Source organism: Sander vitreus, chromosome 17, assembly GCF_031162955.1.
Source record: "Sander vitreus isolate 19-12246 chromosome 17, sanVit1, whole genome shotgun sequence".
NCBI classification, from domain to species: Eukaryota; Metazoa; Chordata; class Actinopteri; order Perciformes; family Percidae; genus Sander; species Sander vitreus.
This window is the reverse complement of record NC_135871.1, coordinates 7,211,442-7,236,224: the sequence shown is the minus strand read 5'-3', so window position 1 is coordinate 7,236,224 and position 24,783 is coordinate 7,211,442. Positions and strand designations below refer to the sequence as shown.

At 39.7% G+C, this 24,783-nt stretch overlaps 1 protein-coding gene across 1 annotated transcript in view; it reads right to left on the bottom strand.

The window, feature by feature from the left end:
- The window catches only part of cfap46 (cilia and flagella associated protein 46), a 68,919-nt gene extending 44,417 nt beyond the window's left edge, over positions 1-24,502 (bottom strand). The window contains 21 exon segments of the mRNA XM_078273107.1: positions 312-422; positions 3,603-3,746; positions 6,794-6,995; positions 7,608-7,820; positions 10,615-10,727; positions 11,267-11,391; positions 11,567-11,691; positions 12,413-12,542; positions 15,107-15,224; positions 15,616-15,841; positions 16,367-16,557; positions 18,167-18,265; positions 18,689-18,788; positions 18,965-19,133; positions 20,171-20,282; positions 20,994-21,117; positions 22,035-22,199; positions 23,097-23,161; positions 23,519-23,650; positions 24,206-24,327; positions 24,454-24,502. Coding sequence (XP_078129233.1) covers positions 312-422; positions 3,603-3,746; positions 6,794-6,995; positions 7,608-7,820; positions 10,615-10,727; positions 11,267-11,391; positions 11,567-11,691; positions 12,413-12,542; positions 15,107-15,224; positions 15,616-15,841; positions 16,367-16,557; positions 18,167-18,265; positions 18,689-18,788; positions 18,965-19,133; positions 20,171-20,282; positions 20,994-21,117; positions 22,035-22,199; positions 23,097-23,161; positions 23,519-23,650; positions 24,206-24,327; positions 24,454-24,502 — 2,835 coding nt within the window.
- Between the last annotated feature and the right edge of the window lie 281 nt (positions 24,503-24,783).

Genomic DNA, 24,783 nt, shown 5'->3' with positions numbered 1-24,783 from the left:
CATTTATGTAAAGAAAAGGAAGGAGGAAAGCCGAGGAATGATGGACGGATGAGAGTATAAGATGATATAGGTGTAGAAAAAGGACAAAGGGCCTTCAGTGTGATTCTCCACAGATTTGCACAGCACATCTCATGTCAAGGAAATTCTTGGTCCTACCAAAGCATGATAATAAAGGCAGCTAGAGTATTTTAAAGAGATTGACACATGATGAGATGCAGAGAGGGTCTGAGAGCTCATAGGCCATCTTGGCATCTGTTGTTACCATCTGGGCAACAGCTATTGTAAGAAAACATGACCAAAGAAGTACATACCGTTGAGAGACTGGGAACAGAGAACTCCATATGCCTCGGGTTCCTATTGCACTGGAGCATCTCCACTCCAACCAGCACACGCGTCATCACTGACACTTCGTCATTCTCACTCTGCAAATGGGGAACAGAACGATGCATACTGAGCAAAGCAGTCCTTTGCTGAATATACACCAAGCCCTTAACTTTAGTTTTTCAAAAGACATATAGATGTATTACTATTTGCTTATAAATTATACATGGCCTTGCAGTAATTATCATACTATATGATATAGTATGTATCCCAAATACCACAGAGATAACCTCATTGATAATGTATGACTTGCTATTGTGTGGAAAATGAGTTGATGAATGATTTATTGAGATTAGAGACAACCCCATTTATACTGTATTAACACCGGATGTCTTAATTAGCAAGAAACAAACCCCATTTAGCTGTGACTCAAAGCACATCAGGCTGAAGGGACTAATGTAGGGCAGGAAATTCTGGGCTGACAAATGGTTGTAGGATTATTTTGACTGTTTAACTGACAAATTACATAAGCGCCCACATTTCTGTCCCACTGAAAAGCAGTAATATCAGGAAATAAGACAGCTGGAGGTGATTACAAACCAGCGGATACAATAATGTAATATGGATACAGCGGAAGTTAACACCTACCACATCAAAAAGATTAATGAAAATGTCAGGCATCATCAGTCTACAATATTATAAACACATTCTAAAATAACTGTGACCTGAGACCATAATACATTCTGAATGCAACATGATTATGTTATGAAAATCAGCTATACAGTTCCAGCAGATATTCACCCTCCTTTACATATCACACGTGTGATTATTTTTAATCTTAGACATAGTATACATAGAGGATACTAGCCCCTCCAAGAAATAGAACATAACTGCATAGGAAAGTATACAAATATCATCCTTCATACATCACAAAATTTGCAATATTAAATATTTTTTTGACCAATTTGGTTTGTTGTGGAAGTTTCTGTTCAGCGAGGGAGGAATTTGGGTGAAGAAGAGACCTTGTTGAAACAGAATAAAGACAGGCTGCAAACTGGATTAAAGTTTAGGTATTCGGTGGAAGGGTTTAATTATTTTCTCGAGAGAACAATCAAACAGTGACAAGAACAGCAATTCACAATGAACAGAGTTACAAAGTGACAGCCGATCTGTGCCTCGCAACATATGCCAACTCCTTATATCCCATTTTCACAGCAGAAAACACGACCATGTTTGGAAAACATTCTAATCTTGAACACTGCTGTCTAAAACTGTTCCTGTACATCTGTCTAGTGCGTCAAAAAAGTCCTTCAATAGGAGTCGGGAATCTATCTCGTCTACAGATTGGTTCAGGCTCCAACCTTAGGTTTTGGACAAACTGACCTTTGCATATCTCTACAGACGCCTGTGCGTCGTTGCCATCTGCTTGTAGTAGAGAATACACAGGGTCATACCCTTTTCAGCTATCTTTAAACTGGAGGACTGTTTCAAGAAATATCTTTAGGAGGCACATGTTTCAAAGGCATATTTAAGGATCTACTTATAATTAAAATTTACTCAATAGATGATCAATCATGGTTAAGAAAATCATGGTCTATGTAATTTTTCCATTACAGGTTACATATTTCCGCCATTATTCTGCACTTTTTCACTTGCTAACTGTGTTCTAAAACTGCAATTGCAGTGATGCAGGGATCACAACCCCTAATGCATTCACCCAACTTTGAACTATTTCTGGTTCTTTTCACAGTCACAGTATGCTTTTCCCACAAGTTGCATAGAAATCCTAGTTTGTAGAACATTAAACTTCTAAAATGTGGTGCATGGAAGTGTAAAGTGACTTCAAAGCTTCTTTAAAGAAGATGGCGTTTGCATAAATCTCAACATTTGAATCTACCTACATGTGTAAACAAATCTTTTTCACATCTCAAGACTGTGCTTAATCTATCTCACAGTCGGGTGACAACAGATCATTCAGAGGCATGTGTGCAGCTGAAAGTATCAACATGCAGACCAGACATAGTACAACTGAGCAGCGAAAGGCAGGGCCAGGGATCACTAGAATTGGTAAGACCAGTTTACATTTTACCCAGAAGCTGCCTACATCACAACATGGCTTCATGTTAGGGCTGCATGATATGAGGAAAATATCTAATTGCGATTATTTTGACTGATATTGCGATTGCGATATGATTCACGATATTAAAGGGAATGATCATGTTTGTATCATTATTCTCATTTTCGTTGACTAATATTAAATCTTTAAAAAAAGAAGAAAAAATCTTTAGTGTGATTTTTGCGAGGATCTGTACCGAACAAAGATGTTTTCTGTAGTCAGTAGGATAGGATTTGTAGGCCGGGACGTCTCTGCAGCACCACAATACTTCATTCAGAATGGTTTGACACATATTTCGCCTTTAACAAATATTGCGGCCCTCTGCGATTTGGATATTGCACTAGTCCATATTGCGATTTCGATAAAATTGCGATTAATTGTGCAGCCCTACTTCATATGTGTGAATGAGTAACAAAAAGAGGGGACCCTGTGCAAATAATTGGCCCACATCTCTATCATTATTATAAGCAAGATAAAACTTCCAATAACAGTGTCACTATCTAGTAACTCTAGTAACTATCAGTGCATACATTGAAAGTAAATTACATGCTAACCCTTAATTGACAGTAATCTGTTGAGAAAAGATTGCCGACCACTGGGGCCGGTTGCACCCAATGTTTGTAAGTCCAAACTTAGCCTAACTCTAACATACAGTAAGCGTTTACTAATTGGAGTTTTACACATCAATGGATTATGACCGGTTGTTTTATACATGAAGATTAAAGATACTAAATAGTTCCTATTTAGTGATTTAACCATTGTGTGGCTAAAATGAACCAATGGACAAAAGCTTGCTAATATATGAGTGAAGGGTAAAAGAGGTAATAATGGAATAAAGTTGACATATCTAAGCTGAAAATTGACAAATGCTTTCATAATGATGTAAATCTTACATTTCACAAAATAATCGACACATTACTAAAATCTTTGATAGCTAAGACATTTCTTAAGTTTTAATGGTGCAACCTGATTTAGTAAATCACTAGCTAGTAGTTACTATGGGATGGAGCTTGGGAAGGACTTTATATTCAAACATAGTAATTGATTTATGAATAACTAGTGCAACCTAATCCTGGACTAAAATGTTATAAACAGTGCTTTACAATGTTGATTATGCCCTAAAAACGGATTAGCAATCTAAAAAAGACGACACAGAGGATGGTACCTCATCGTTAGTGTCCATCTTTGAGCCAATCTGCTGTTGCAAGAGCTTCTTGATCTGCACCCATGTGGCCACCACCTGCTTCCTTGCTGCGATGGGGACGGTCTCCCCTGGGATGTTGGATATGCAAAGGGCGTAGTCACACAGCTAGGAGGAAGTGTAGAAAACAACAATGAGCTTGCATTCTATAAACTAGATGGAGTACTTGGTATGGTATTAGCAGTCTGAGAAGCTCAATAAGTAGAACATGACATTTACATAGTCAAGATTAGGCATAATCCTAAATGATATTAAAAATGTTAATGTGGATCAAAGTATCTATCAAATACTATACATGATGATACACATCTGTAAGACTCTGTACAACCTGGGTTTTCTCTAGCCCAAGGCCCTCTGCCAGCCTATCAGCTGCAGGGACACAAAACACTTTCTTCAGGTCAGACAATGTATCTGACCCTGCTGTACTGAAGACTGAAATGTATTGGAATGAGAGAGAGAGAGAGAGAGAGAGAGTATGAGTGATATGATGAGTGAGTAGAGAGAGATATATATATATATATATATATATATATATATATATATATATATATATATAGTGTGCTTTTCATCTGGATTTAGAGCTGATATTCATGGTGGATCCTTTGAATAGAAAAGGAGAAAGGAAACGGGGTTTAATTGGCAACTACAGCACAGTAAGAGAACAGAGACATCAGACTTCAATGGCATAAAGACACTAAGTCATGGAAGCTACATACGAGTGTGTGTATGTATGTGTGTGCATGCATGGAGTAATGTGTGTCAAAGGATGGACGAGAAAAGAACATAGGAATGTCAACATCTGTCACAGACAGAAAAACCTCATAGTTTTTAAATACAGATACAAATGCAATGTGTAAACTTAAACAATGTCTGTGTCTATTAGGGGTGGAACGGTACATGTATTCGTATGGAACCGGAACGGTACGGGCGTCTCGGTTCGGTACATGAATTTACACGGAGAATACACGGTATAAAAATAAATAAAACTTGCATGTAAATTAATTAATGTAATGTGGAACTACTGTTACATACGCGTTTCTTAGGGACACCTAATCTGTAGCCCCGCCTTAGCTCTGAAGCTCCCGAGCTCCACCTACATGTCGAGTCGGTCCAGTGAGACCGCACGAAGCAAACTAGTCCCTTCCATATACAACCAAACACGGATGTACTGTAGCTGTATCCCTTCTTGCCTCAACCACAAATGGCTTCCAGGCCCATTTGCTTCGCTGTTTGCGCTGCTGTTAGCTCCACTTTTAGCTCCGCCGTTAGCTGCGCCTTTAGCTGTTAGCTCCGCCTTTAGCTGTTAGCTCCGCAGTTAGCGTGTGAAGCTAACGCCACAATTCGCCAACTGCTCTGTGTAACCGAAGCTGCTCTGTTAACACCCCTGCTCTGTGCATTCACATATGAGAGCAGCGCTAGTCTCCCATATCACACTACTAGCTGATTGTCTTATTTTGTTTAAGTTCCAGATGGAGTCTGGAGATGATGTGGGGTAGCCTACTTATTGTTTACTGTTTACATCTTACTTAATACGCTTCAAGCTGTTACAGCTAGCTCAGGGGAGAGACTAGATGACACTAGGTGGTACAGCCTGAGACATGCACAATAAAAAAAATTGCCTTCTGCATTTTTGTTATGCTTTTCCCTCCATTGTATTGAACCGAACCGTGATGTCTGAACCGAGGTATGAACTGAACCGTGACTTCAGTGTACCTTCAGTGTACCGTTCCACCCCTAGTGTCCCTAACCCTTTTTTTGCATCGATTGCTAAGCCTCAAGATATAAAAAGTGACTTTGCATTCTTGTATGCTTTGATAAACCCCATTACCTTTATGGCATAGTAATAATAATATAGTATTATTAATACTAATAAAAGGGCTGAAATACAGTACATTCCAAGAGATGGATGTACTAGAAGTTTACTTGTTAGCCACATTTTATCAAGGATGACATGAAGTTTGATAGCTTGGAAATAACATGAAAAAAAAGCTTCTCATTTATTCTTTAAAACAGGTTTGAAACCTGTTTCTTAATTCATAAATTTAAGAGAGAACACGTGGAGGGTTGAAAGCAAGCTGTGATGGTTTGAAATGTAGTTTGAATAAGGAAATTTGAACGTTTAAAACATGCAACGAGTTGTCAGCGTGTAAACCGTTTTATACATACGGTATCTGTGCAAAAGATTAAAATTTGAGTTTCTGAACACGTCTTGCAACGATTAGGCAAACTCCATGCTCCTTTCAGAGTCTCACTCACACTCCATTCAGCTTTTTTCAGAGATTGTGATCTGTTTTCAAGCTGACATTTCAGAACTTGTTTTCACAGTGGAAAGATCAGAGAGTGAAAAGAAGCAGCTCAAGCCACCACATTCAGTCTGGGAGGGATTTGACAGAGGGTCAATCATGTTTGCTTCAACAAAATACAACCAATCAACAAACTCCCAACTAAACATGTTTTATTTTACTTTACTATCTGAGGTTCATGTACAGTAGGTCCCAGAAAAACTGGTTTCTGAGTTTTCATGATTTGCATACTAATTGGAGGTTTCGAAACCTTCTCCACCTCATCAATCCTTCTTCGGGATTAATTCTGCCCAAAATTATGTAGAAGATAAGAAATAATCAGTGACTTACCAGATAGTTGCCATCTAAGTGATTATCTTTTATGCAAATATGGTGACTTAATGAATTGCTTTGCAAATTAATGTTGATATAGGGAGTTTTAATATAAATGTATGGTAAGAGAGGGCACTTTGAAGCAAATGCATAGTGATGTGTGCAGCTTTAATGCAGCTGTATTGTGACGTAGGAAGTTTGTATCCAACTGTGGTTATGATTTTATAAAAAATATATGGAGTCAGAGAGAATTCTATGGAAAAATAGGTTGACATAGGTAGGTTTTATGCACACGTTATGGACATAGGGACATGAACTGGTGTAGGTGGTGGTTCACCCCTGCTACTGCATAACAGGCGGGTTTGTTTAAAAAGGCATTTTAACTTAACGAAACCGAAAGTCACTATTCGTCACAAATACTTCTATGGTACTTATTAAATATATTAATAAGAAAGTTCACAGCCACACACACACACACACACACACACACACACACACAGGTGCCCATGGCCCACATCCCACATACACATACTGACATACCTCTGATGCCTTGTGGACATCCTGAAGGGCAACAGGGTCTGAGAGAACCCCACTGACAGCAGCAGCCTTCTCCATCCCCCTCTTAGGTTTGTTTATGTCCTTGTCTCCTGGCAGGGCTAGCTCAGCGCTGTCTGGTCTACACAGAGGCTGGATCAACCCTCGGGCCACAGCATCACACAGCAGCACAAATAAAGCACGATTCCTGAAAATACAATTGAAGAATGCTCCAAACTGACATTATCTGGAAAAACAAGGACTGAAAGTTGGGATTGAAGGCCAAATATCCTATCTTTCTAAAATAAAAAGAAAAACCCTTACCACAGATTAGGACTGCAAAATGTTTGTCTCCTTGGCCACATCATTACATGAGAATATCACTGAATCCCAACATTCGCATAATTATTTGTATGCCCTAGGACAGTTTGGTCGGTTTTTATGAATATTCACTGCTTCTTTCTATAGCCAAAATAAGAACAGCCGTTTTTGATGACTGCTGGGCTGATGAAACACTTTCAAAACTCACTAAGTAATTTAAAAAATGTACAGTCATCAGTCTAAAAACAGCCGTTTCATGTTTGCTGAAATGTTGACATTTTGTGAGTTGTTTATCAAACGCGTGATATTCTGGTTTAGACCGGTTTATTAAAAAAAAAAAAAAACTGAACACCCACATTTTTCTTTCATTCATTGTTGGTGAAGCAGCTTGGCTCGAAATAAACTTTGCAAGAAGTCCAAGTCAAACACCAAAACCATTCTACCTAACAGGTATATACACTGTAATAAAAACTGATACTAATTTAGAGACCCAGCCTACCCAGTGAACTCTGTCTTTTGAAGCATCGCCACTAGACTTTGGAAGGTGGGCAGCAGGCATTGGTACTCCCCAGCTTCCAACAAGTGAATGCTGTAGTTCCACAGGTAAATGGCTGCATTTGCTACCACCCACGGCTCCCTGATCTCTACTCCGAGCTCCGCTGCCCGCAAGAAGTTGGAGGTGGCGTAGGCAGACAGAGCCTGGATCCAGTCTCTGGGTGAGAGAGGTAGATAAGTACAGTGGAGAGTGGGAAAGGGAGAGAGAAAGTTGTGTGTTTTGTGTGAGAGAGAAAGACAGTATCCTGGCCCCATGGTGTCTCTAGTGACCAATTAAACCAAAAGTGAAAAAGTTGATGACTTTTTATAAAGTTGCTTGTTTAAACTTATAATGCATTGGATTTTTATGTACATAAATACATTTGCTAACAGGCTTTACTGCATGATGCACAAGGGAGAGTGGAACCCCAAATTAAAGTGCTCATATCATGCTCATTTTCAGGTTCATAATTGTATTTAGAGGTTATGTCAGAATAGGTTTACATGGTTTAATTTTCAAAAAACACCATATTTTTGTTGTACTGCACATTACTGCAGCTCCTCTTTTCACCCTGTGTGTTGAGCTCTCTGTTTTAGCTACAGAGTGAGACATCTCACTTCTGTTCCATCTTTGTTGGGAGTCGCACATGTGCAGTACCTAGGTAAGGACTACTAGCCAGTCAGAAGCAGAGTATGAGGGCGTGCCACGCTAGCAGCTAGGCGAGCATTATAACGTGTGTTACAAAGTGACGAACGTCCGTCACGGAAGTAAAGGCTGGACTACAATAGAGCTGTTTGGAGCAGTTTGTGAACAGTGTTTTCTGTTGGAGATGGTAAGTCCCTTTGGGGTGGACTTTGGGCTTTTTCACTTTGTAAACCTATAACATGCACAAAAAAACATATAACACAATAAAGGAAAGGGAAAAAGCCAAAAAGCATAAAATGAGCACTTTAACTACATCATGTAAGTTATATCTAATGAAGCATTCAACACCAATTAGTTTGAGCTGTTTAGCTCTCAGCCTGCACTATGTAACAATGTGCTGAAGGTAAACTTAGTGCATTAGTTCCACTGCTTAATGTGAACAGGTCAGGTCTTGTCAATTCAGTAAAGAAAATAGGCTATTGAGACTAGGTGTGATTCAGGCTGTTTAAACCACGTTATTGTTGTAGAAATGGTTTCAGTTCTGTTGTGCAGTTTTGGTTTAAGAGATAAGGAAACAAAACCTCTTTTAGTCAATGGCTTTATACAGTAGTTCAAGAGATTGTTTCATTCCCATCACTGCCTGTCATCACCTCTGACGAGTTTGCTCACTGCCCCATTAAATGAGCCACTGTACCTGGAGTACAAGTTATTGTCCCTTTATACACTTACATTTTATAACCACACCAACAGAGACTATAAACAGCTAGAGTTGACAATGCACATAGCGGCATTAGTCAGTGTTTCGCAAGTTCCCACAAGAGCTAGCTCAAGTTCAGTTCACACAGAACTAGTTAGTCACGTTTATAGCTCATCATTTTGAACTAAGAGACTGGTCAGATGCTTCTACTTGAGGTGTTGTTTCAAATTCAGTGCTGATGTGGCTAACGTTTAAGTCTGTTCGCCAGTTAAATTACGTTTCCCGTAGCACCCCCTCCGTGGTTAAGATTTGGTTCCGATTTAGCTGTGCGTGAGCACCCTTAACAGCCGTTCACGTTTAAGTTAATCATTTGCATAACAGTTTGCCGTTCACCACAAATATAAGCATGTTAAATGAACAACACTCCCAGTTAACATTGGCATTAGTGAAGGATTATATAATGATATACAACACACTACCAATATTTTATCAACTTAAGTTACATTTTGTGAGACAAACAAAAAATGTAATTAAGTAATGATTTTGTCAAAACTACTTATCTAAAAATAACATTGGATAACAAAAGAAAACCAAATGTACAAGAATTCTTAAAGGACAAATCTGGCGCAAAATGAACCTAGGGGTTAATAACACACGTGTTCTCTGGGATATGTTTTCATGCTAACTGAATGTGTAAACCTCTAATTAGCTTATAACGCTAGTCGTCGGGGCACGGGTAAAGCTATTTCTATACTACTAACAAGGCTCAAAATAGCACCACATTTCCACGGTAGCAAAATGAGGGTCCCTACATGTAAACCGAAGCATTGAGATAGTTTAGAAAGACAGTACCGTTCACGTATACAGGCAGGCGCCATCTTGGAACGACGTGCAATATATTTTAATAAACCGATATAATTCATGCATTTCCATGTAATTACATTTCACAAACGTAATTCCTATCGACCCATTGGGAAACCACGGACCATGGGAGATTTCAAGTGACAGTTCAGCTCACGATGCACGGCGTTTGTCATTCGACTGGTCAGACTGTTTTCCCAAGATGGCGCCTGCCTGTATACGTGAACGGTACTGTCTTTCTAAACTATCTTTTTAATAAACTTTCTATACACTTACAGAGTTCTCAATGCTTCGGTTTACATGTAGGGACCCTCGTTATGCTACCATTAAAGTGTGGTTCTATTTTGAGCCTTGTTAGTAATATAGAAATAGCGATTTCTTTTTACTTTACCCGTGCAACAACGACTAGCATTATAAGCTAATTAGCGGTTTGCGATAAAACTGGTCACATTCAATTAGCATGAAAACAAATCCCAGAGAACACGTGTTATTAACCCCTAGGTTCATTTTGCGCCAGATTTGTCCTTTAAATCGCTGCTGATATTGCTGCTATAGATATTAATAGTCATAAACACAACATCAAATTGAAATTGTTTGATATGATCGTGTACAATGTAAAAGCATTTAATACAAATGTGAACTTAGAAATGAATGAATAATGTATTACATTTGTGATATGGAAATAATCAATCAGAAACATAAAAAAAAAATACGGACAGAGTATTCTAGTTTCATGATTCTAGCATGTGTGAGCATAGTTTTTTTTACCTGTAAACAACCCAGTGTGGATCCTCTTCAGACACACACGGCTCACTTTCCACTGCAGGGACAACAGGGCTGTTAAGCTGCACCCCCTCTGTTAGCAACTTTTGGACAGTGGCCTGAACAAGACAGAATACATTCATTTCTCAACATCAAAAATAATATTAAAGTTGACCTTATTTGATCACTTCATAATAAAAGGAAAAGAGAAGACCTCACGTTACAGTATGGGAATGACTGTTGAGAGCTGTTAAAGCTCAACTGTAGTACATCAAAGAACAAAGAAACGAATGGTGAGCATTTTACTCTAGTGGCGGCCAACTCAGGTAAGACAACAACTTGTCTTTATCATCAGGCTGAGACGTACGCATCTTTAAAATTAATGAATTATGACCCAATTCTCAAAAAAGAATACCCATGTGTCATGGAACGAAGAGAGAAATACTGGGAGGAGCAAGCATAGAGGCTACAGTGCTAGTCAGGTTTGACAAGGTCATGTAGTTGCTGGGGATGTCTCCATTTTCTTCAAAGTGCTGTCAAGGTAATCTCTGTATGTACTTAATAATGACTTGGAGCTAAAGGCTTGATAGGATTACACAATAAGACAAGCTCATAAGAAAAGTACAACAATCTCTGACACAAGTTAGCAAGCACCCACCTCAGCACTGATGAAGCAGATTTCAGCTAAAAGGAGCAGCAAATCCCTCACACAGGTTTGGCTTCCATTGCAACTGTCAAGACATTCTGCACAGCTTTCTTCCTCCTTGCAGCCACATTCTGGATCTAATTGACAAAATCTGTGTTGTGAATTATTTCAATTAAGGAAATTCTTTCTTTCTTGTATTTTGAATAATACAACTAGAGTTACTACTCCCTGTTCAATATTCTAATATTAGAGGAATGTTTCTGTTTTTTGTTTGTTTTTTATCATCAGTCTGAGGATCATTCATTATCTTACTGTCAGTCTTGGAAATCTTCCATCTCCCATCATCGTAAAGCAAACAGAATCGGCAAGCAGCTCGGCACACATCCCAAACTTCCAGTTTCCTGGCTGTCTTCACCAGTGTTGCCCACAAAATCAATCTGGAGCAGCCAAGACATAAAGAACACAGGTCAGGGCCAGGGCACAGCAGCACACCGTATATGATCTAAGGTTGTTTGTTTGCAGGGCTATGAAAAATAACAGTTTCCTTTGAGGAATCTTCAAGTCTCTGCTCACTGCTGACCAATAAGCCTGCAATTTCTGATGACACACACTTTTTACTGAAATGATATTGGTATCAGGGGGGGACTCAACTATGCACTATGAATAAGGATATTTAGGAGAAGGTTGTTGACTCCTATAGTCACACAATAACTTTAACTGTAGAGAGGACCAACAGATCAAACATCCATTAGTGTATAATGTTCAGTAACAGCAAGGAGTAACAAATCCAACAACGTTCGTCCAATCAGCTGCCGGTTTTCATTTTTTGGGCGATAATACAGATTAGCGGCGCCTGCTGTTATGGAGACGTATTACGTCTCGAGCACGCGCAGAACGTACGCTCAAGTCGGCGTCGCTTTGGTGTGTTCCGAGGCACTTTTTTGACCAACTTGGGGGGGGGGGGCAGTCAAAAGTTGTAATAAATCCAACAACACAAAAAAGCATGATTTTATAGGCAACTTTCCAACTGGGTTTCTGGAAGCCTGACAACCAAAACATAATTACTAAGAGAACTTTACACTGGCAAGAAGACAAGTTACAAGTTACATACATGTATAATCACAAATAATACATGTTAATGTACAAACACACACACACCTCTCTGTGTGGTCTGTGTCATCTCCTTGTCTGGTCAGGTGTCCATCCACCTTCTGTATACATGTAGAGTGATGCTGAGCCTTAGCAGAGAGCTGAGACACTGGTCCAGATCCAAGACTGCCTACAGGAACTAGACAAATGTTGGAGGACTAAATACATAAGTTGATCTTTATTAGTGCTATTGGAAAAGCTTCTGCATTTTCTCTAAAAAATTAATCAATACAATTTTCCGTCTAGTTTGCATATCAAAATCTTTAGTCATTCTTTTACACAAACCCTTGGGCCTAAATGATTGTCTATAATTCATAGAAAATGTAATAAATGTGCACTAATATACATAGTGAGAATGTTATCCTTTTGTGGACGTTACAAAATGATTATTAGGTCATTTCAATGCACGCCAGTAAGGGACTACAAGATTAAATGGCCCATTTCCAACATTACCAACTCTTTCAAACAGGGATGTTACTGACTGACTGTAATCCGATTTAGACATATTAGGACCAAAAACAGAAAACTAAACTCAAAGAAGCATGTTCCAGATTTGTATTCAGACCAGTCTCCAGGGGTATTTTTTATGAATATAAATAGAAGTCTGGAACTTTAACTGAAGTGTTTTAAATAAGCAAAATGCTCCAGTGCCTGTGTGCTCACCCTAAGAATACACACGCATGCACACACACCTCTCGTTGATGAGCATCTGAGGAACAATACAAAATTGTGTCAGTAATACATGCTACAATTAATTAAACCTCCTCTCAAGGGATACTTGGTGTGCTGGCTTTGAAGCTCCAAACACAATGGTTAAGTGTCATCATCTGGGGAGGCTTGAGGTTTAAAAAACAAGAGGTGCCCCTACGGACCGAACCTTTGTGAGTTCTTTCCTGGGTTATTAAGACTGCTGAATGTTCATTTGATGCTGTGGACCAAGGAGCCTGGAATAAGTCTGAGATCAAAGGCCCTCCCAGAGTTCAGGCCCCTCTGCTGCATAATCCACTGCACACAGTTGATATGGCTTTGCAGTGAGCTCCACTGGAAGACATACTGATTCTCAGACATTTTACAAAACCTAGCAACAAAGTTTACCACTGCCACTGACAGACCTTCTGACCAGACTTGAAGAACAATGGACACATTTGCAAACACGACAGTGCACATCAATTTTGCTCTATGGCGTTCATTCAATTTGCATTCAAAATGCGTATAAATCAGTACCTGCTTTACTGAGACAGCAGCCCATTACCCAATTAGCACAGAGGACTGCAGGTGCATTTTGCAAGTAAAGGCTCTGACACACCATGCCCGTGCCGTCGTCAGTCGGAGGAGCCGTCGGCCTTCATTTGGGCCGATTTGACTTGTTGAATCGGAGGGCGGGCAGTCGGACTCAATGACCAATTTGATTGGTGGAGTTCTAACCCGGAAATGACGAGCGGGATGAGCGTGACTCTCAAAATCTGATGAAAATCTTTTAAACTGACCTTTGTCGATCTGAAATGAAGACAGATTCAGCAACTGCACGGCCTATTAAAACGTTTTCAGAAACACGTTTCGGTGAACTATTTTCGTAAAATATGAGATCGTATTCCGAACGAAGCCGCCATGATAGTCTGGCTTTGAAATTCCGGAGAAAGCCAGACCCACGTGACGCGTTCGTCCAATCAGCTGCCGGTTTTCAATTTTTGGGCGACAATGCAGATTAGCGCCGCCTGCCGTTATGGAGACGTATTACGTCTCGAGCACGCACAGAACGTACGCGCAAGTCGGTGTCGCTTTGGTGTGTTCCGAGGCACTTTTTTGACCAACTCGGGGGGGGGCAGTCAGTCCGACTGCCTTTTCTGCCGAAGGTCGGCCGTCGGGTTAGTGTGTCAGAGCCTTTAAAGGAGTGCTAAATCGGTGCAGAACAGTGGGATTTGTCTGAGATCACTGAGCTCAGAAAATAAATTATAAAGTAGTCTTGCTGCATTGAAATAGTCATTAATGAGCTAACAAGATTCCAAAATATTTATCTGTGCAACAGTTCAACACCTAAGAGCAATGATTGTTGAATAATAAATGAATAATTTATAAAATGTCATGATCTGTAAGCCTATTATCATTAATGCAACAGGACTCATTAAATTAAACTTCAAAGAGAATGACAAAAAAACAATGTACCAAAATCACTTTGAGTGCAGAAATAGCTGTGAGAGAGAGAGAGAGAGAGAGAGAGAGAGAGAGAGAGAGAGAGAGAGAGAGAGAGAGATGCGTGGGACCGAGCAGTTGTTTCTACAGAAGCTTAAAACAGAGCAGGTGGAGAAAATGGAGAAAAAGATTAGAAGCCTAAAGTAATTTTACAGGTGACCGAATGTTAAGTTCAAGTATAATGAGCACAAAGACACCAGTGCTTGTCCAAACATTGTTTGATGCCATAGAGTAGTCAGATACGTATCATATTATCTTGTTCCTCCCTTAAATGTATTTGCATAAAGGAGAAATGTGCACTTTTACCCAGATAAGAGGTATCTCGGGTATATTCTTCCAGGCCAGTAAATTAAATCAAAAGTGTGATTCCAGGTGCAGATACAAGGGGTGGAAGGCTGAGTAAATATGGATGTGTGTTTCAAGCTATCCCAACAATCTTGCAAAAAGGAAATGCCTTAAGAAAATGATATTGGGTCTTAGTGAAAACTGAAAGCAAAGAAGAGAAATCTGTACTTTTGGAGGTGTTGTCAGCATCCAGCACCATCTGGAAATCATCAGGGGCCAAAAGGAGACCCACAGCAACCAGGATGGGATGAATGTCTGTCCTATCTTGGGGCTGCAGGTCCCTGGCCTGAGAAAGAGAAGGAAGGGTTAGATCAGAAATACTTGTTGCTTGATGCTTAAATACCCTAAGGAGGCACACGCCCCTGTGACTTCAAGTCCAACGCCATACATAAAAACTGAATGTTTATGTTATGGCGTACAAATTACACTTACTCTTGTCTCATTGAACCTGCACACTGCATGAGAGTTAATTGTTAGAATGATTTGAATTTAACCCCCAAAAATCATGCAAAGCTATGTTCTGGGGAAAAGGATGCTATTCTCCTTCACTGTACCTATGTATGATTGCTGTTGATAAGCCAAGAATGTTTATGCGTAAAAGTCTTGACTTGTTAAGTTTTAAAGAACTGTTTCATTTTGTAATGTCTTAGACTGTCTGACACAGATGGGCTGACAACCTGCTGCATAAGCATAGCGGCTTTGTCCTCGGTCCGGGTGGGCGTTTGGTAGAGGGTCCCTCTGAGCTGCAGGAGGCGGAAAGCAGACGACAGACGTTCTCGTTGTGTCCCGTTATCCAGCAGCATAGCTTTCTGAAGGTGAGTCAAAGAAGCCTCAAGGCGCCCGTCCTCCTCTTCAATAACTGCCAGCTCTGAGTGGATTTGACAGCGCATCGCCAGCAACATACTGTGAAAATAGCCAACAAACACTTAACACACGTAAACTAATACATTCAAAATGAATACAAATATGTAGGTCTCATAACAGAATTTAAAATAGGGAGATAGTAATGACATGTACTTATGTCATCAGGAAAAATACCTAAAGGTTGGCTTTCAGTAATAATAATACTCAAAAAATTCTCAAAGCTATAAATTACACTCAGACTCTGCATTAACTCAAAAACCAAGGAACATTATGAAAACTATACATTATTGCATCTAATGCACAAGTTGCATAAGTTGAGCTATAATATAACACACACATGATACCATGCTGTTTACTGTGTGTACTGTAAAATAGTGCTCCTATGGAGAGCATGTAGAATTAGGACACAACCTGTTTGTCTGCCACTTTTTTTGATAAACTGAGCTACAGAGCACAGCCAAACATATGTCCAGTGAAGTGCAAACAACAATAAAAAAAAATGGAAAAGCACCGTGACATTCACACATAACCAAGTATCATGATGGATTTAAAGAAACTGGAAACCTTTGCATGTCTTCCAGTACTTGGGCCACCCTGAGCAGAGGTGCCTTGATACGTTTCCTGAGGTTGTGCTGCAAGAGGGGCAGACAGAGGCTCCACTGGGTAGCACACACTGTCTGCATGGCCTGAGGGTCCCCCTCCCTCACTGCAGTCTGCAGCCACTGATCCTGCTTGCCAATATCCTTCAGCCGGGCCTGTGGGATAACAACTACAGATTCAAAGTCTCTCCTGTAGCAAAGACAGCAAAACACTATCATTTGGCAAGTATACTTGGATTGAATTGGATTGCATAGGTGGTGCCAATTTTTAAACGTGACAGTTTTCACAACAAACTAATATGTACAAAATGAGATGGCATAGTCCTACTTCCTTTAACATTTTGTTTTCTTGTCAGAGACGAAACATTCCTAAAGATATATTGGGGTGATTATATGATAATTAAACTTCTTCACTGAAACAATAACTGATGAAGCGCTTCTAGATGGGTTAGCAGTTCTAAAGGCAGGGACACCAATTCAAGTGAAAAAAGATTTCTGGATTTACTGCTTTTAAACAAAGAATGAGATTAGAGAAAACGTTATTGAACAGTTAATCAAGACTCTGCCAAAGGGTCCACCAGAGGCGACGCCAGGGAGGGGCTAGGGGGTGCTGTAGCTACCCCTAGGATTGCCATAGCACCCCCAAGAAATTGCTGTGGTCGATTTACAAATAAATTAAAAATCGTTAATGTGTAAATAGTATAATTTGTATTTGAAAAATGAATGAATACATTAATAAAACAAACCGATTATTTTTAGGCTAAAAAACACAGGTGATCGTATTCGGTCAAAGGGTGCAGCACACATTGAACTTTTGACCTTATTTCCGCAGTAACGTATTCACACAGAAGAAGAAGAGCTCAATATGTGGAGCCCTTAGGATTAGAGAAGTGAGTCTAACGCTAGCAATTGATAGTTTTTTACTCCCTAAACGTCAAGGTGTGGAGTGTTTCTCAAAATCTGTAAATGAGACTGAGAGATGGTGAGATGATATGGTGAACTTGTCACCAACCGGGACGAAAAGCGGCCGGAGGAAGGTGATCTGACCACGGCTGTGATTGCTGCTGAGGATGCTTAACGTCACCCTGCTGTACATGACATTAGATCAGGGGATCGAACAGCCAGGCGTGAGTCAGCTGATAGGGGTCCATGCAAGAACTTTACTGTTATCTCTGTCTCGTAGAAGAGCATTACAGTGAACATGTGTTTTACAGAAATGTGAATAAATGGATCACTGAATCTAAAGTTATACAGCGCACTGGACATCGGTTTATTTTTAGCCCAGAAAACGCGTTCGCCCTCAGTGGCTTATTTCGATATATTAAGTCACTACAGATATGACTACGTTATTTTGACCATATATGCAAGTGTGAAAACTGTGTGAGGATACATGCATTAATCTTCTGAGCCACTGTATGAGAGCTGCAGTAATGATTGTTTGAACCCGGCTTGTTGGCTGGTATTTGAAATATGTTTGGTGGGCTACTCAGAGTTCTATGGTGCTGTTGTATCGGCAACTTTAAATCAATCTCTCTCGTTCTCTCGTTAGTAAACCACGGCGGAGGTGGGCGGGCATCTGCGCGAGTGTGTGTAACGTTAGCCTATTTGTGTCAAGGGAAACTCAAAATTTCAGAGCACCCTCACTGAAACGTCCAGCAACCCCAAAGCACCAGCAAAAGAACATCTCTGGCGCCGCCACTGGGGTCCACTGCCTGCATAACCTGCGGCAGAAACGCATAGCTCATAATTCAGACTGGTTGAGCACCTCCACACTGGATTTGGAATAGTCGTTCATCTTCGCCTCTCTCTTCAGGAGGTTATTCTCACAGTTGATACATTCCATTATTATGCGTTGGCCAACACTCTAAAAAGACAAAAACATCTCAAGAGTCAGCGTTGAGTAATGCATGGAAGAGAGGATGTCATATTTACAACTAAGTAGTCATATTTTATGCCAAAAGTTCTTGCACATGCAATGTTGCTAATTATGTCATACTTTCACCTAAGACGCAAAGTATATAAGAGAGAAGTGGCACATTTCTGAAAAGACTGCACACCTTTCTATAAAATAAATTCTACATTGCTGAAAGTAATCAAAGATGCAGCAACCTCTTTAGCTCTTAGGCATGAGCTCAGCTAATCAATCTCATCTACTGTCAAGAGCCTACTTAAAATGGGATGTCAAAACACCATGCACACATTTGTATGTTTCTACAGTTTAATATGTACAGTTACAGCATGTAGCCACGCTACTGCCTGAGGTTTTAAGAGAATACTGGACACTCACAGCCTCTCCCACCGACTTTAGCTCTTTCAAACAGTCATCAGCTAATTCCTGATGCTTCACTTGCAAGGCCAGCAGAGCCATCTCCAGGAGGAAGGCAACTCTGCAAATCCCAGATAAAACATAATTTATACAATCCACAACACTTCAGTACAGTAATCTGAGCCATGCCCTTGGGATATTCATATGTGGTAGTGGGAGGTTTAGGAAAAGGACAGGGAGCAACAAAGGTAAGCTTGTTGGATAGCAGATTTGCATAGGACGCTTTGGGTCACAGACCTATCAGCTGGTTGGATGGGTGTTGGGCTCTGAAGAGGACTGGAGTTCACAGGCATAGCAGATGCTTTGGTACAATCCATCAGAAGATGAAAAATCTGCTCAAGCTGCTCTTTTGTTGGCTCATCCTCATTTATTTCTTCCAAACTGCTACAAAACACACAAAAAAAAACTGTCTGTACAATAATATACAAACACTTATGCATCCAAAAGTATGCATGCATCCGAACAGTGCATAAACCTTAGGCAAAATGACCTATATGATGCTGACGATGGCTGGGTCAGACTGAGTCATACTGCCAACATTTATAGCTGAGCTGAAGAGCCATAAGGAGCTTTGACATGTTGAATACATGCCTGCAGAAAGGGGGTGGGGGCTGGGACTGGGTTTGTACTATGCCACACCAGAAGCCATGTTACTATACCATTACTGTAGGCAGGCATACAGACTTTTTTCTTCTTCTTTTTTTTTTTCTTAGTTTCTTACATTTCTGCTCCTTAATGTGTTTGTGCATAATGTAAATGGTAGCACAACTGGGATATATTCAAACGTATTGTGTATTTACTTTTTTACTGTATTTTTTATTTTTTTAGTATTTCGGGGGGGAATCAGTCGGTGTTTGAGTAGTGTGCATGTGTGAATGTATTTTGTGTTTTCTGTAGAATTGTTTTAAGGACCCCCTCGAAAATGAGATGATTCATCTCAAAGGGTTATGCTTCTAATAAATACTCTATATCACTATGGGATGCCACAAGCTAAGCTGAGCGCCAGTGGACCAACTTTTTTTTTTTTTTTTGCTTGTAGCGCTTCCTAGTTAGCTGAAAGCATACAACCTTCAGGATCAAAAATGCATCAATATCCCACTTTAGGTCCTACAGCTTAAGAAAACATGATATAGTATATAAAAATGATACTTTACATGAAAAAAAACAGAAGGGTAAAACTTTGACCAACAAAAGCAAACAATCAAGCAAGCAATAAAGAATTTTCTTTCAAATACTGTTTTGCCTTCTTAATGAAAGGCGATCTAAGAATGTTTGTCGGAACAACTCCAGCAGCAGTACAACTTCTTCATCTTAACTGCAGATAGATGAAATTTGCAATTTTTGTCATCATGACATCATGAGCACAAAAACAATGCTTTCTGCAAAACAAATCCTAAAGCAATTTCAGAGCACAAAAAATAATATATTTTACATAAATATAACAAAGAAAATGTCCTTACTTTTTAAATTCCTGTATTTTGTAAATGACCGCTAAGGTAGTACACTGCCTGCTCATTTCAATGAGGACATCCCTCTCTGTCAGCTTGTGTTGTACCTAAGAAGTGAAGAGTAAAGTTAGAAGATAATCTTTATTTATCACCCCAAAATCTTTCACTAAAAGGTCTACTTATTATTATTATATTTTTTTTTAAACTCAATTAACTGCATGAAAAGTAGTCCACAGACAGCTGGTGTCCAGTCTAGTATAGGCAAGGGGTACATTTTATAAATAGGTTCAGGTTAACAATGGGTTACACCTAGGGTCACGGTGAAAGTAGAGATAAAGTCAGGATTCTGGTTACACAATCTATGGAGATGTAATAAAGATGCAAATTAGTATTGGTTAGTCAAGTATCATCTTAGTCAAGTTCAATCTTTCACCAGTGTTTTTGTTGTTGCTGTTTACATTCCTAATGATGCAAATAAAAAAAATAAAAAAATGCAGGAATACATTACTGTTTTTGTTTTTCTTGTGTAGCATAAAGGGACCACAGCTGCATTTTGTTGTGCAACCCTGTGTTCTACAATGACAATAAATGAACCTTGAACTACTTTTAGCCCGAGACCCCCCCCACTTAATGTGTGTCCCCCCAATGGCCAATTCTGACCAATTAAAAACTTGGAATGCTCTTTATCTTATTTAGTGAAAAATGTACATTCTGGACATACATTGTTTTCAATGGACATGTTAACTCCCGAAATAAATGCTACTACAAAAGTCCTTAATCTTTATCATTTTAGTAAGTCACAAAGAAATGTTGTTTACCAGTATTGTAAAGAGTCTTGGGTAAAGATGTGGGGTATGTGACTTGATGAATTCTTCTGTAACTTTGGCAAAACTTGCAGCATCATCCATTCTCCCAGAGTCCATAAGGCATTTGATAAGATGCCTGAATAGAAACAGAGAGCAAATGAGACTGATACTATTTCAGTGTGAAAGAACAGTGTTTTGCAATGATTACTAGGATTTGGAACATATGGACATTGATCATGATGTTGAGTTTTACTACACCAGTATTCACAGTACTATACCAGGTTCCCAGTTTATTACTGTGAATGAGTGAATTTCAGACATAGTGTACCCAATCCTATTAATACCCTGGCTAACTGTATCACTGACAACACCGTATGAATGGTACACAATGTCCCCTGAATAAAGATAAACTAACATTTGAGCCTGAAGTGTCATGGGAGGACATGAACAGCTTAGATTAGAACAGATTCTCCACTCCATTAAGGCAGAAACCAGAAAGCTGTGGTCACACATGGACTGCTGGTTAACTAGCCCTGTGTCTCATCCCCTATGAATCCAACATGAGACTGGACAGAATTAGAGCTGTTCCGATACCAGTATCGGCTCCGATACTGCCTAAAATGCTGGTATCGGGAAGTACTGGAGTTTATGCACCGATCCGATACCACGTAATAAAGCCCTAAAGAAAATCTACGTTAAAGTAGTTTATTTATGTTCTTTTTCTGTTATAACTGACTGTCAAACTGCAGAATAAAAGAAAGTTCTGGGGCGTTCATCGCTTGTGTTTCACAAAGAGTTTAACCTGAGCCAGACCGACAACAAAGATAGAAATCATATCACATCCATACAGGGATAGTAGTATACAGTTGTTAAAACATAATCAAATATATGACACACTGGTATCGGATCAGTACTCTGTATCGGCCGATACGCAAGTTCAGGTACCGGAATCGGTATCGGGAAGCAAAAAATGGTATCGGACCATCTCTAGACAGAATCAGGACTGGACTTATTCATGAAGAAGAACTAAAAGGGCATTGCGGGGTCACTTGCATCATGAGTTCAGCCCTCCAGCTGTGGTCCTGGTCTGCCACCTCCTCCAGACTTTGAACCACCTGCCTGAGGGAGGGGACAAGGTGGCGGCATCGCCCTGGCTGCAGAAGAGGATACACTGACTGGAAGTACAGCACTGAGGCATTGAACACTATGAAGTGGTATCTGTAGGAAATGAAACCACATACGCAAAATATGTTGACAGAGAACACTGAATTATTTATATGATGCCTATGCAGGCCATTTCATCTCTTAGTACAACTAAATTCAGACCATGTGTCAACTCTGTATGGAGAGGTTCTGTGAATTGCAAATGTGTGTGGATTAACCATCGTCGAATGAGCCTCAGCAGAGCATCATGCATATGGCTTTCTACGTAAAATGAGGAAAATTTATGAATTCAAGGCGCTATTTTAGAAGAAAGTGTGTGAACAGGCTATTTGAGTGCTGCTAATTTATTCACCAGAGAGTGTGTTGCGCATTAGTCTGGGCTGGATGTATCAAATATGTATGCCCTTTAGTGTTAATTGGAATTGCTCACTGAGCTCTTTTATTGACAGGTTATGAGTTCATTAGCGAAGAGATTCAGTGCAAATTGCTCGCAAAGGCTAAACCGCTATCCCCCAACACATCTTTCAGAGCAAGGAACAACAGAACTTATCTTTTACGATATATAATATTACATCTATATTTATCATGCTTTTCGTCGATACATCCAGTCAGCTGTTAAATTTAGAAGAAAACATGGTGAATATCATCCAGCTGTGAATAAGGGTCTGGGGTGAAGCATGAACAATCATGTTATATTCAACAATGTTCTTTTCAAATCAAACCTCCATGTCCCAGAATATATTGTATAAAGCGGACTGAACCATCATAACCTATCATAGCTAAAAAAAAAATATATGAGAATATTTCACTTTCATTGTGTATCTTTCGAGGTGCACATTAGCACTATAATGGCAACTGCCCAACAATAAGATGATAAACTGTACATGGCATAAATGGGTCAAATTTATTGACACAGTTGACAGCCAAGTGCACTTCTGAGAGGTAACATACCTTGGTTCATGCTTTGAAATTTCAATTGCTTTAAGGAAATAAAGCACAGCCTCTTCAAAGTCTTCCTGAAATAGAAAAGAATGCAAAAGGGGAAGTGAGACCTTGTCACTTCATGCAAACATACAAAGATCAGACAAACCAACTATTCAATAAAGACCACAGTTTGATAAAATACCAAGGAAAAACTTGTAAATACACAAAACAGTAAAAAGACAAAGGCCATTAGGCTATACCTTTAAGAATCACACTGTGGAAAAATAGTTATTTACAAAGCTAGGACATCTGCTCCTTTTTTTGTGTGAATAAGTAAAGTATATCTCTACAGTAAGTGAGTGTGTGTGTGTGTGTGTGTGTGTGTGTGTGTGTGTCACACAAATACACACAACCCCCTTGAAGAGATGTACCCAATTTACTGTCCTCACCACACTCCCACTTTCCGGTGGAGACTTCAGCTGGCCCTGGCAGAGGTAGGCTCGACACAAAAATTGATTAGCCGGCGGATTCCCTTCAAAGAACATCTTTAGACACGCTGTGCTTATCTCCAAACAACCAAGCTGAAAACATAGAAAAGGAGACGAAAAAAGACACACTACACATGATTCTATATGAACCTAGTGACAAAATGTATAAGACTATGGTACGTAGTAATTTAATTCCTCTATTGAACTAATATTCAGTAGAATTTGGCAAATAGCAACGTCAGGTGCAGTTCAGAGTTAAATGGCATTGCCATTATGACATTGGCACTTTTGGTATTAAGAGTTATAAGTTGCGCATTACTTGCGTAATTGAAATTAATAATTGTTTGGTCATTTTTTAACAGACCAGACGAAACCAGCCCCTCAATAAAAGCTGTATGTTGTACATTAGGACAACATACTAGGAACTCACTGTCTTAGAAATACAGTATGTCCTTAAGCACTCTTGTACTCTTGTCCTTAGTCACACACTCAACAGATTCAGAGGCTTTTTATCCAGGGGCTGCGACTCATGATGACCTAGCTAACGTTATGTCTAAAATCCTTGCTTCGACCCTTCTTAACGTACCCTGACTACATCAACAGGCACATATAACAATGACTCATCCCTGCCTTAGCTAAGTCTCTCACCTGCAGAGCTGCTTCCGCACAAACAACGCACAACTCTGGGGCAATGCGAGGAGTTCGTCCACTGGTTCCAGCTACTGCCATGTCCTTAATTAACTGGTAGGCTGACTGCAGAGCTTCAGAGTCTACATAAATGAACGTTACATGACGTTAAACACAGCGAAGGTATACTTTCCCAACTCGTTAAAACTGTAGGTTAACGTTAATTGCTCCTGAATTGACGTAAATAACGTTAACACGTAGCTACAAACCTTGTTGTTCCTTTGCCTTGGTGAGATACTGGCGAATATCCAGGTCCATGACATGAGAAAGTTAACGATAGCTAGCTAATACGTTTAAGCTAAAAATGAGTTGTGTATGTTAGCTAACGTTACCGTGAAACTAAAGTTCATTACGACAGACAGTCGTTACCCCATTTAAACTGTACAGGTGTCAACAAGAATGCAAAATTGTTAAACCGTTAGAAAAGCAACACGTCCGTACGTTAAATGTGGTGTTACGGTAAATATGCCACTTATTAGTTTCTTTAACAACCACGTTAACGTTAACCCAGTGTCGACGTAAATTCTAGACACTATCCT